Source organism: Protomyctophum parallelum (assembly GCF_964188405.1).
Source record: "Protomyctophum parallelum genome assembly, chromosome: 4".
Lineage (NCBI taxonomy): Eukaryota > Metazoa > Chordata > Actinopteri > Myctophiformes > Myctophidae > Protomyctophum > Protomyctophum parallelum.
The window spans coordinates 27482374-27496150 of NC_139700.1; the positions used below are offsets into that span (position 1 = coordinate 27482374).

A 13777-nucleotide genomic window follows, 5' to 3' on the forward strand; every position below is an offset into this window, starting at 1 on the left:
GTGACTGGAAAATCTAACTCCACAATGTGTGAAGCCTTATGGGTATTATATTGCCCCAACGATGTGTCTTCCTCTGTTGGCGGTGAGCATCGAGCTGGGCTCGGGGGCATTGAAACAAAAGCCACATGGTTTAATAGAAAAATCTTTCATACTGTCACATCCCTCAATCACCTGAATCCTAAATCCCCCAGTCCCACCCTCATCACTTGCTTCCTAAACCCCTTTGTTGGTTTTCATTTGCCACAGAAGCTATTTCTTTTCCAGCGCCGTGCACAAATGTCATTATCTCCAACACGTTTGCAACCGAGCTGTTTTGTCCTGGTAACAAATGCACTTGCGCTCTGGATTCACGGCTCTTCAGACCTGCCAGATGCACGTGCAATGTGTATTGTAATGTTTGCTGATTCGATTCCCTGAGGTTTTCTATTTTATTTTATCCCTTTGTAAGTACCATTGGAGACTTGAGGCTAGCTAGTGTATACAAAGTCACAAGTCCACTCGTGGCTGTTGACAGAATATGAAGGATTGTGGAAAGACAAAGGGGCACTTGGACGTCTATTTGCATTCATCCGTAGAGACTCAGAAGAGACTGGGTCTCCAGAGGGCCAGAGACTGGGTCTCCAGAGGGCCAGCGACTGAAATAATGGTCTCAGATGACTGGAAAGCAAAATAAAACCTGTCACTGGGGTGTCTCATGCACAAAAGAATCTTCAGTATTTAACCATTCGTAACTCTGAGAGTGTACAAATGTATTAAAATTGACCCATACTGATCCACTTGGTTACATTTGTACACTTTCAGAGTCAAATTGACACTGAGACTTTTACTGTGTATGATGAACCATTAAGTAGTCAGCTAGCTGTAGACTACAGTACATGGGAAGACTCAAATGTATGGATTGTTGGTGGGCTATACTGCAAGACAACGGCAAGAAGTTTGGTCAAAGTTTCTCTCAGTCTCACAGTTTCAGCACAGCTACGAGTCCGACAGCCAGGGTTTTTTATTTTACAAGTAGCCATACAGTGTATGCATCTTCTTATTTCCCAATATAAACACATAAAGACACACAAATGTGAGAAATAGATGTGCTAGAATAAGCAACATATCTCTATCATCACGACTTTTTCCAGGTTCAATCATCACTGATAAGTAAATGAGAGCACACTTCCCATCCACCCATATTTTCATTTTAAAGGACCTATAACATCAAATTCAACTTTTGGCATGTTTGCTCCCCTATGTGTTTTCTATCCCCACAAATATGCAATTTTTAACAATCAGGCTTTCACATCATAATGGGGCTTTTATGGAAATTGCTCTCATAGTGCGTTTTAACAGCGGGATAACAACGGCAAGCGATCATGAATTTCAATGGCTATCGCCTAATCGCCCGCTATCGCCGAACGATGTCGCCCAAAAGATACATTATTTTCATCTTTTCGGGCGACGTTCCTCTGCCCACCTTTCAACCATCGCCTGTTCGCCTGCTATCGCCAGTAGTTGCCGGGTCCCATAGACGAATAATGCACTTCCGGAAAATTTGTCTGGCTGTCGCCCGTTGTTAAAAAGCACTGTCAGGAACTGATCAACTGTTTTGGTCGTATGCATGATGTCATTAGTATCACCCTACTTTGTATAATTCCTCCTCCTCTTCAGTCTTCAGTTCCAAATTTGCATGACCACCATTGTTGATTTTCCAAGTTGGAAAGGAATGGAAACAAGCCTGGTTTTATCTAGCATCAGAATTATAATGACTCAATATTAAATAATTTGCATATCAGCTCCCCCACCACCTCAGGACATTGTGGTACTGCAGCTAAAACTGCTTCAAAGTCCAGAAAGAAATACCATGGACTGGTTATAATATAACTTGTTATAATAGAACCAGTCCATGGTATTTCTTTCTGTACTTTGAAGCAGTATATCAGAGTGGTGATTGGGGCTCAAACCATTAGAAATACGTTTGAGGGACATACACTCTCCCTGGATGCCAACTACTAACCTCTGCACACACTCTCCCTATCATATGTAGACAATATGATATTAAATATTAATAATAGTTTTAAAATCCATGTTATTTCTGCATGGTTCGTGATGTCAGTATCTCACTCCTTTCTCCCACAGAGTAAATATCTTTCGTTTGTTTTTCACTGCTTGTGATTAATGGAAGATCAAAGGCATATCTCTGCTCAGCGTGATATATTCCTGAGGATAGAAATCTGCCAGGAAAACATAAACATCATTAATGAACAAGAGCCAAACCAGGAGAGAATGACAGAAACATGGTAGCGAGGCAACAGGGGGAGTCAATATTTAGCTTAATTATTCATATTTGTATATTTACCTATGACTTGATGGTGGATCGGGCCACTCAGAGTGAGCAGCTGAGGTGTGTTTATGTGCCATCATCAGTCTGGTACAGATGGTCTAATGGATGCAGTCACCTTTTTCTAAATCCATTTGGAAAATCACATCACTTGTAGCCCAGAGGCAAAGATATCAGCAGTCCACAGCAGAACCTCTTAACTCATCTAGATGAGGACAGCTATTTTCAGGGTTCAAACTGCCTCTGCTTTTGATATCACCCCCCCTGGTCATTCATTTTTCTCACCGGTGGGGTGGTCAGACTGAATTAAATACACAGTTCCTTTTGGAAAATGTAGACGGTTTGATGTTTTTCATATTTATGTTTGATAACATCATCATTTGAACATACTGATTTAGGCCTGACTCACACCTTCACAACAGATTGATGTATAGCTGATGCATGAGACTTGTTTACTGATGCAAGCTCGCAATTCATTTCCAATGGGAGTCACATGGTTTGACACAACATTTGATTGTTGTGCCAACAATCAAATGTTGTGTCAAACCATGTGACTTCCATTGGAAATGCATTGGGACGGCCATGACACTTACCCTTTGTTTGCATCAATGTTGTATGCTAGATCGAAAGTGAGTGAAGTGAGAGTGAAGGGAGTTGCTGCTTCCACTGCATTGTGTCCTTATGTTGCCCTGTTTATTGTTGTTGTTGTTGCTTTTGTCTTTGATATTTTAGTATTTCTTTGTGTACAGCGCTTTGTTTCAACCTTGTTGTATAAGAATGTGCTTTATAAATAAAGTGGATTGGATTCGATCACATTTTAACAAGTGTATGCTAACTACTACATTAACCCTGGTGTCCCTATTTTGGGCAACAGACAGGCAGGCAGGCTGGCAGACAGAATATTCTGTGCAATTTCAAGTTTCTTTAGAGTTAGATGTTTCTCAGCAGAACTTGACCAAATAACAGGGCAATTACTCAAGGTGTGTAAAAACAAGTTACTGAACATCACTCATGACAGAATGACCTAAGCAGAGCATTTCCTTGAAATTGCATGTCAGTCTCATGTCAGAGAGACAGATATGAGTTTGGATGTCAGGGTGTACAGTAGATGTATGCAGCTGCACATGTGTAGTATGAGATACAGTATATAGGCTATATGTTTTTCCAGGTACAGAATTGGAGAGAAATGTGAATACATATTCATCTCTGCGAAATCAAGTTGTCTGCTGAGTCTGCCTACCTATAGCACCTTCCTTGACACTCAAACTAGACTATTCTACAATCAATGTGTACAGCATAGTGTAAACGTGTAATGTGAAATGGTGTTCCACTGTTGCGGTGTGTACAAATGGAAAGTATATTGTAAAGCATACAGTATTTGAATGATTAGTAAGGCTAGAAACTGTGCTATATAAATGCAGTCAATTTAACATTCAGGATAATATTTCCTTAAGCTGATTCTACAAATGCCATCTAAATCAGTAGCCACTCTCAAGGCCTTTACACACCACAGGTAATGCTTCTTAGGAGATCAATAATCAGTCAATTCTGAAATTAGACTGATTGATTCACTCTTCAGTTTTTGTAATTTCATGTTGTCTATAGCTAATGTCGGCCTCATTAGCGTCATATAAAATGTAATATATTTGCTGCTTGAACAGAGATTTTCATGACATCACATGATGAGTGGTCCCTATGCAAACCCAAACCCCTCTTCTTTCAACTGTTGTTTCAACAAATTCTAATCACTAAATGATATACAGCTGGTTGCTCACCACCCCGCTGTATGAGCTGAATGAATATCCATTCTCCAGTCCTCACCCTTCTATCATCCCGGAGAGCAACCTTCTTTGATTTATTTATTTATTTATTTCATGAAATGCTGTAGGCTATATGGTATTATAAGCACTGTGCTTCTCTGTAATGTCAACCCACACTGAAGCTTCCGTTCTTGTGAGGAAGGTTCATTAATGTCAAAGTCAATGTGTTTCTGTCTTTGGCAGTGTCCAAGTGGAAGATGTAGGGCCAGAGGAAGGGGGTGCAAGATGGAGTGCTCCTGGAAGGCTGTACTGCTGCTGGTTTGTGCGTCTCTGGGGGTCCAGTACACGGCCATCCGTACCCTGAAGGACTCGCTGTCGGGCCCCTGCCAGGGAGCCTTCCACTGCCAGGCCATACAGCACAGAGGTGGGACTCGACTACATTATCAGCCAGGCACGTATGCCGCGCGGCTCAGACCACACTGCAAGGGGCTTGAACTCTCACAGCATTCAAAGCGCAGCATAATATTATATTCAGGCATCTATTGCTGTACATTCATACATCATGCAAAATCGATTGCATTATGGCAGCACACTCACAAAGCAAATCACCAGCAGAGGGCATACATAAACATTATCTGCACCATAGGATTTCAGCATAACAACGAGTGAGTAGTAATATTTCAGTAGCTGTGGGCGAGCGGGGCAGTGGGTTCTGAGGAAGAGGATGGCACCGTGCCACCCTATTGAGCCCGAAGCAAAGCACATAAGAAAGATAAGAAGATCAAAATGATAAATCATTAAGCAAGGGAATTCCCATTACACGATGAAGAGGGTAGGATAGAGCTATGTAATATCTGTGATTCATTTGACAATTACCCTCCAATTTATCTCCATTAATCCTCTCATCTGGTTTGTGTGCAAGAGTAACACATTCCCTTGCAATCAACCCATCATCAGCAGTAATTAAAACATGTTGGATGTCTGTGCTATATTTAGAGATCCACCATTTCATAACTCCAAGCAAGCAGCAGCAGATAAGCATCTTAATCATGCCTGTTTACCTTCTACATTATTTAGGTGTTATCTGGCAGATGCTGTATTTGACTCTCCCGCAGTGTGAAGGTGATCAAAACGGAGATCCTTTAATTGCCGTTTATCTGTGCCTTAATGTGCCCTGCCACAAATAGGAAAAAGAAAAAGGCTATATTAAGCAATTGCTCATGTTCAGCAAGGAAAGGAAACATAAACATAATTGTCTCCACCAGGCCGAAGGCATGGGGAGAGAGTATGTTTTGCACTCCATGGAGCTGCATTTTGCGTGTCTTAAGTACCAGGTCTTATTACTTAACTTAAGACCTGGAGGCGTGATCAATGCCATTTGGCTATTCTGAGTGGCCAAAGAGCATTGACCACGCCTCCAGGTCTTAAGTTAAGTAATAAGACCTGGTACTTAAGACACGCAAAATACAGCCCCATGTCTCCATCCCTCCGTCCGTCCGTGTACTAATCTCCGGCAACGTTGGCCCGGCAGATGCCAAACTCTGCCCCAACACTCCCTGGATGCCAACTACTAACCTCTGCACACACACTCCCTGGATGCAAACTACTAACCTCTGTACACACTCTCCCTGGATGCCAACTACTAACCTCTGTACACACTCTCCCTGGATGCAAACTACTAACCTCTGTACACACTCTCCCTGGATGCCAACTACTAACCTCTGCACACACACTCCCTGAATGCAAACTACTAACCTCTGTACACACTCTCCCTGGATGCAAACTACTAACCTCAGCACACACTCTCCCTGGATGCAAACTACTAATCTCTGCACACACTCTCCCTGGATGCCAACTACTAACCTCTGCACACACACTCCCTGGATGCCAACTACTAACCTCTGCACACACTCTCCCTCAATGCAAACTACTAACCTCAGCACACACTCTCCCTCAATGCAAACTACTAACCTCTGCACACACTCCCTGGATGCCAACTACTAACCTCTGCACACACACTCCCTGGATGCCAACTACTAACCTCTGCACACACACTCCCTGGATGCCAACTACTAACCTCTGCACACACACTCCCTGGATGCCAACTACTAACCTCTGCACACACACTCCCTGGATGCCAACTACTAACCTCTGCCCCAACTTCTTGAGGCCTGTTATAGCGCCACTATGAGGCTGAGTTTTGCTAAACAAATTTCATTACATCACTCGTACACATTTTATCCATAGATCACGCAAATACAGTAGGTATACACTATCTCTATAGTCATGTGATCAACACGGATCTGTCCCATTTCCAATATTCCATCCCGATTGGCTAAGATTGCCTTCCAAAGCTTGCAGGATTGGTCTGTTTCAAACAAAATACAACAAATCATGAACACAGCGTGCAATTTCTGTGAAACTATACAGGCACATTCTCACGACGACGTGCCACTTAAGTTTTGTAATCCCACAATTGGCTTTTTTGTCGTGTCCAGTTGGCATTTTTAACTTGATGTACTGCTGTACTAAATAATACTAAATAATAAACTATTGTCAATCAATCAATCAATCAATCAATCAAAGCTGTCAATTTCATCACAGTAGTTAATTACTTTACAGCGGTCTAAAATATGCAATGCAATAACTGCAATAGTAGTATTTGGTCTCCCTGGTCTTCTATTGAGACATAAAGATCCTGTGGTAGGGTATGACTATTGAGACATTTAGATCCATGTGGTAGGGTATGACTATTGAGACATAAAGATCCTGTGGTAGGGTATGACTATTGAGACATTTAGATCCATGTGGTAGGGTATGACTATTGAGACATTTAGATCCATGTGGTAGGGTATTAGCCTGGTTAATAAACCAGACTAATATCGCACAGATCCGCGGGATATTAGTCTGGGGAGGCTCAGCTTGGATTTCATTTCCAGGGAAACATTTTCTCTTTGACGCAATTGGTCAGAGCTACTGTCAGTCAAAGGTCTCAAGCATTGAACGTCACTGTACCAAAGCCCGCCCATATTGCATACCGTGTCCCTATTGGGCGCCCACATTCTCTGGTGTAAGAAATGGGCGTAAAATTGAGCCTCTCCAGACCGAAATCCGCCGGCAGCCAATTTCTTTTGCCAACGGCTGATTCGGTCTGGTTTATTAACCAGGCTAGTAGGGTATGACTATTGAGACATTTAGATCCATGTGGTAGGGTACTATTGGTCGGCATTAGCCTGAAGCTGAACATTCAATTTCTCCCTGAGTAAATAGGTTTGCTCTATTAGCTCAGTGGTTTCAAATCTAGGGTAGCTAACATTAGCGTCCTCAGCAATAGCATGGAGTTCCACACAAACAGCATAAAATAAAAATATAACAAACCCCATTGTCTACATGAAAGTGTCTGGTGGCTTCCAGCGTGTGGCAATCATTTGTCAACAGACAAAAGACGTTTCTTAGTTTGTGGGAGGCGTTGCAAGGGATGATAATTGAGGATTAAGACGGAGAAGGAGGTATACTCACATAGAGCTTTGGGAAGTTCCCTGCAAAATGTTAGCTATGGTGAGCTCTGATATATCCTTTGGTTGTATATTGATTGATTTATTGATTTTTATTAGATTATTTTGTTTGTTTTGACATAAATGCATAGTAGCCTATTACTTGAACATGTAAATATCTGTCAAAAGGATAACACAATAAAGCTTGAGAACTTATTTCCATTGTGGTCCTTTGAGTGCAAATTGTGTGTGTGTGTGTGTGTGTGTGTGTGTGTGTGTGTGTGTGTGTGTGTGTGTGTGTGTGTGTGTGTGTGTGTGTGTGTGTGTGTGTGTGTGTGTGTGAGAGTGTGTGTGTGTGTGTGTGTGTGTGTGTGTGTGTGTGTGTGTGCGCGCGTGTGTGCGTGTGTGTTGTGTGTGTGTTGTGTGTGTTGGTTTTTTGTGGTAGCAAAGACATACAGAACAATAAAATCAATAATGCATTCATACAATTTAAATATTCTAGATTGCTTGATGCTAGAATTTGGGGAAATGAAATGGCTAACAGATAAAGATGAATGACTTTTACTTCTCATGGACAATGTTCTACCAAGATTCAATCACCAGCAACAAATTATGTATTGGTGGTGGTAAGGTCTTTTAACATTTAATCCATAAATAGGGGCTGCCCTTGTGCCACAAGTTTGGGAGATGTGTTACTTGACATCGCTTCTCCACCCACTCACTGTCCTGTCTAAAAAAAACATCAAAATGCCATAAAATAATATTTAAAAAACCAACACAAACATGGCCTCCCTTCTTTCCTCTCTGCCTTTCAGACTCCAGGTGGAGAAGCCCCTGTGATGACGGTTGGTTGCCCATCAAGTCATCAAGGACACACATTCTGCTGTTCGCCACCACACGCAGCGGTTCCTCCTTCACAGGCCAGCTCCTGAACCAGCACTCGGAGGTCTTCTATGTGTTTGAGCCCCTCTACCACGTGCAGCAAGCCTTCACTAACTCCAGCAGCAGACTGCGTCACGCAATGGACCGCCGAGCCCTGCTGGGAGCCTACAGGGACCTGCTTCTCAACCTTTACACGTGCGACCTCCGCTTCATGGAGAATTACATTCGCCCCGAGCCTCAGGACCACGTCACGGGCGCCTTCTTCCGCCGCAGCTCCAGTCACGCCCTCTGCTCCGCTCCCGTGTGTCTGGGAGGTGAAGAGGAGTCGTCCAGTGGGCAACCAGATGAAATCTGGTGTCCTAAGAAGTGTGGGGCACTGAACCTCACCCTCGCCTCTATGTCGTGTCTTTCCAGGGGACACATGGCTATAAAGACGGTGCGAGTCCCAGAGGTGGAGGACCTGCGCACCCTCACCGAGGACCCTCGCCTGGACCTCAGAATCATACACCTGGTGCGGGATCCAAGGGCCATCCTCGCCTCGCGGATGGTGGCGTTCTCAGATCAGTTCCGTGCCTGGAAGATCTGGAACGCCACAGGACGCCAGCCCCGGTACGTGGACCTGTCCCAGATCACCAGTACCTGCAAAGACATGGCAGCCTCTGCGGCAACAGGACTTAGAAAGCCCATGTGGCTACGTGGCCGATACCTGCTCGTGCGCTACGAGGACCTGGCCTTCAACCCTGAGGACAAGGCCACGGAGATCTACAGGTTTGTGGGGTTGGAGATGGAGGACAGGGTGCGCTCCTGGATCGCACAGAACACCAACAGCAGTGTGTCCTCTCCATCAGAATGGAACTACAGATACTCCACCAGCAGAGACTCTAGAGCGACAGCAGAGAGCTGGAGGCTTCGCCTGGGCTTTGACATAGTGAGGACTTTGCAGAATCTGTGTAATGACACACTGGTCCTCCTTGGCTACAAGCAGGTTCAGTCTGCAGCTGAGCTCAGAGATATGTCCCATAGTTTAGTTGAGCCCTGGACATTTCAACCCGGGTTATGAGTGTAATTTATTTGCTCAAAACAAGCACCAATAACTTGAAGCTCACGGTGCAGCTGTTCGTTCATGCACCTTTTTGTATTGTTCTGTACGTGCGACATTTGTCCTGAATTTGCCATGAATACCTATGTATGGCTGTCTGGCCAGTGCTGGAAAATGCCGTGGCATTGTTTCATTTCAGTGTTGTGCTTTTTGCTTTGATACTGCCGTATGAATGGGATTTAATTTATTGATAATTCATTTTTGAATATTGCAGATTTTAAAAGTCATTTTTGATACCACAAATGTGGGTTTGTTCTGTACATTAAGAGTGCACCTTGAAAGGATGCTTGTTAGAGCAAGCAACCATGCAGTTTTAAAACAGTTCTGTATTGATTAAAAATAAAGTGTGTTGCAGTTTGTGTGAAATCTGCTCAGAAATCATTCTGTATTCTTGGCTTGTTCAACAAAACTATGAATCCTGAACAATGCTCAGATCGATTTCCTCTGACTATGTTTGCTAGTGTTACTGTATATGCTTTCAATTGTTCTAGAGTGTAGGAACACTGCAGATGGGTCAGGTGCATTTGCAAAGTGAAGTTGTACAAATGAGATGAGATGAGATGAGAAGTTGATTATTTAGAAATAATCATACATGCTTTTTTTGTCTCTAATGAATTTGGATTGTCTTAAAGGCAAATGTGATTCTCATTGATGTGGGGAATACACTCAACACAATATTGACTCCAGATAACACCTGCTACAATTTAAATGCGGCAGGCACTTCTTTAGCTGAATATACCTCAGGCCCAGAGATTAGACAGCTGTGGGTACTATGCCAGTCGCCCCATTTGTAATTGGCCTTTATGTCTAAACAGAGAAAGGAAGCGTGCCATCGCCAGTCTCCATTTATTACAGAGTAGAGCTGCTCTCTTGAGATAAATGCTGGAAGTGTTTTTTTGTGGAAGGAAATCATTGCATGAATCATTGCAGAGCCATTGATTGACTGATTCTAAACCCTTTCAAAATGTGAGCTTTGTATCCTCTCATCCTCCCGAGAGCTGTGAGCACCAATGCCTAAAGCCAAAGAAAAGCAAACCAAGATGGGAAGAGTGTGCAGTCTGAATGGACCGGTCATGATTCACTGAGGGGACTGTCCCCCCCCCCCCCCCCCCACCCTTCATCTATAGCTGCTGACAACAGGGATATCTCTCCGCTGCCCACAGAATAGATCTACAGATCCAGCTGAATAGAAACAGGATTTAAGATGCGTGGAGGAAAGAAGGGCCGTCTTTCTTTGAACTTAATCTGCAAGGATACACAAACGGGCCATAAAGCAAGGGTTTATGACACCCAGGGAGATGTGCTTCATTGGCTTTTCCATTCCCCCGCCCTGACACACAAAGCTGCAAGTAGCCTGAGTCAGCCATCAGCTAATCACCCATCTCTTCTCACTCCACTTTCTGTCTCCTTAACCCCACTGACAAATTTGGGCCTTATCGACGCTGGCGACGAATGTTGCTATCAGATGCAATGCTGACATTGGGAAGTGGAAATCTAGGATGTACTGTATGTGGGGGTGGATCAGCGGTGATGGATTTATATGTGTCCGTGGGTGTATGGGAGATTGGGAGAAGAAGACAGAGAGAGAGAAGGGGAGAGAGAGATAGAGAGAGGGGAGAGAGAGAGGTCCAAAGGAATACAACAACCACCTTAAATACTACTAATCATATGTGTAATCCTGCACCGTGCCGAACTTCCGATGTCAGTATATGTAGGCTACCTAGAACGAGAGAGAGGGGGGGGGGGGGGTGGGTGGGGGGAGGAGGAGAAGTAGAAAGAGTAGGGAGAGATCAAGAGAGAGAGAGAGAGAGAGAGAGAGAGTGAGAGAGATATCAAGAAAGAGAGAGACCGAACATACAGTAACGTTTTCACAAATACTACAGTATAGAATATTGTGTAATTGTTGGGCGACGTCACTTATTGCAGCTACATAATGCAAAACATAATTATGCTTTTAGGAATGAAAACTTCCCAGAGAGTGCAATTTCCATTTACTCCACTTGATTAGTAATTCAATAATGACATTAAATATTTCTCAGTTTATTTCTCAGGGACACTGGGACAGTGCATTTTATTAAACATTTCTGTACAATATGCCAGCCAAGAATTACCCCGGAGGTACTTCATACAGTATGTAGTCTATCACAGCTTCGTGGCTCATAACTATAGAGGGTATGCGTAATGCGTGACATCCTCATACCCGGACGTTATGCGGGAATGCCTGAGTTGCATTAGACGATGTTAAACTCACTTTGCCATTCGATTTGCCACTCACTTTATGCATGCTGTGGAGTCTCGCCACAGTACCACCAGAATAATGGGCGCGTTCCTATGACAACCAGACAAACGCCGACCTCGCCGACGCGCTCCGCCCACGGACGTGTCATAGACACCATCTACTACCCCAGTGCGATCCTACACCAGCTGTGTCTAATGCGGCCGCCGCCCGATTAGCAATCAGCGACAGCCGCAACCTGTCAGCCGCGCCCTTTATAAACGCCAGTTGAACTTAGCCCTGACACTGGCTGGTTCACCCAAGAACGCTCGGACAATGTATGTCGGCAGCTTGGCACTGGATGGTAAGTCCACACTCCTCTCGGTACCGGATCCCTCGACACTATCTAAACTCACTGTTTGATTGTTTGTACCGCAACTCAATTCTGTCTTGTATTCCACTTCATCAGGCTTGTAGGAGTGGGGCTGAAAGCACACACGGGAGTGTGTGCCCCCCATAAATAAGTGACGAGTGGAAAGCCGCACATATACCTGGAAACCCACCTGACTCGGTTTGGGGACGAGTAGCAGAAGACGGGACCCTCGTATTGACTGACAGCCCACCGCACGTTAAGGTCACAGTAAGACAACTGTTCTCTCACTATCACACGTTTGGCTAAGAAGAGGCACTTACAGACGCTTGAGAAGCTAAGGATAATAAGAAGAATTGTGAATGAAGAAAAGCACCTTGTTGATGTTTACTGAAGAGAAGACATATAGTTAACTGTGTCACGTTAACCCTGAAGACTGTGAAAGAAGAAGACCTTGTTGATTATCGAAGAAAGCATATTCTAGTTAAAGTGTCACCTTAACCCTGTGAACGAAGACAGGCCGTTTGTGTTCAGTTAAACCCTTAAAAGACTTTGTTGGCGAGAGCCCCGCCTTACTCCGGTGAAAGAAGACCGAGACTGTGATTAGAAATATAGTGCTCTTTTCTGTTAAATTACAAACAGCTACCAGTTATCTTTTCATAAAGCACATTCTGGACATCATCATTAAAAATATACTGTAACAGCATGGATCATGAATTCATTAGCATGGCTTTTGTTGACCTTCTGGTGACCAGTCCAATGTCAGCGAAATTGGCGCTCCTGTCACATTCCCATGGCTACAATCACAGCCCTCAACCGTTCTATGATTTTAATAAGACACTGGAGTGAGAAAGGTCAGCGTTGACGTTCATCTCCATGCTCCAGGTGAGTCATGCAGGTTCATTATCCCATTGTCAGTTCACCACGGTCCTCGTCAGAGAAGATCATCAGAAGGCAACTTGGAACAGAGGTGTGTCATTTCATTAAAAAATATAAATATAAAGGATGGCAAAAAAGTCTCCATGACTTAAGCCAGATTTTTAAAAGAATTGCAAACATAGCCAAGAATAAAATAAAATAATAAAATAAATAATCGCTTGGATGCACCTGGGACGTATCCTCAGTGATGTAGCCTGTATGTAAGACTGAGAGTGCTCTGAGCAAAATAATTTTCATTGTATTTATACTCTGTATCTATACATATGACAAATAAACCTGAACCTGAACCATCCCAAGGTCATCGGGTTTCGGGTCTCGCAAACATCATACCCCTAACTCGGGTGACCCAGCCGGGGTGATCAAGTCCCGATTTACGTCCCAGTAGCTACCCTCGATCAGACCCACTAGGGAATGACCAGGGCCACACAATCCGTTGGAACCACTCTGAAATTACTCTGCCGGGACTGGGAGGCACAATTGGAGGGACTAGGCTCTGTGGGTTGACTCCAGTCCGGGCCCCTCCTACGTCTCACCAGGTCCACTCCTGCTCTCACCAGGAGTACTGCCAGGACCTGTGCGTTGCACCAGACTCCCAGCACCAGACACTTCATTCAGGAGTGGTGGTTTCTTGAGCCGCAATGGTTCTGCAGGCTCCACTTAGGCAACGGTGGTACTGCAGGCTTGATTGAATG

General features: G+C 44.0%; 1 protein-coding gene across 1 annotated transcript; it reads left to right on the forward strand.

Annotated features, from left to right (window-relative positions):
- Positions 1-4356: 4356 nt before the first annotated feature.
- On the forward strand, positions 4357-9522 carry LOC310857624 (carbohydrate sulfotransferase 1; the record flags this gene model as incomplete). The annotated part of the gene is made up of 2 exons (XM_083763375.1): positions 4357-4510; positions 8396-9522. Exons 1-2 carry the CDS (start codon positions 4372-4374, stop codon positions 9520-9522), a joined length of 1266 nt encoding a protein of 421 aa, XP_083619501.1. The 5' UTR covers positions 4357-4371.
- Between the last annotated feature and the right edge of the window lie 4255 nt (positions 9523-13777).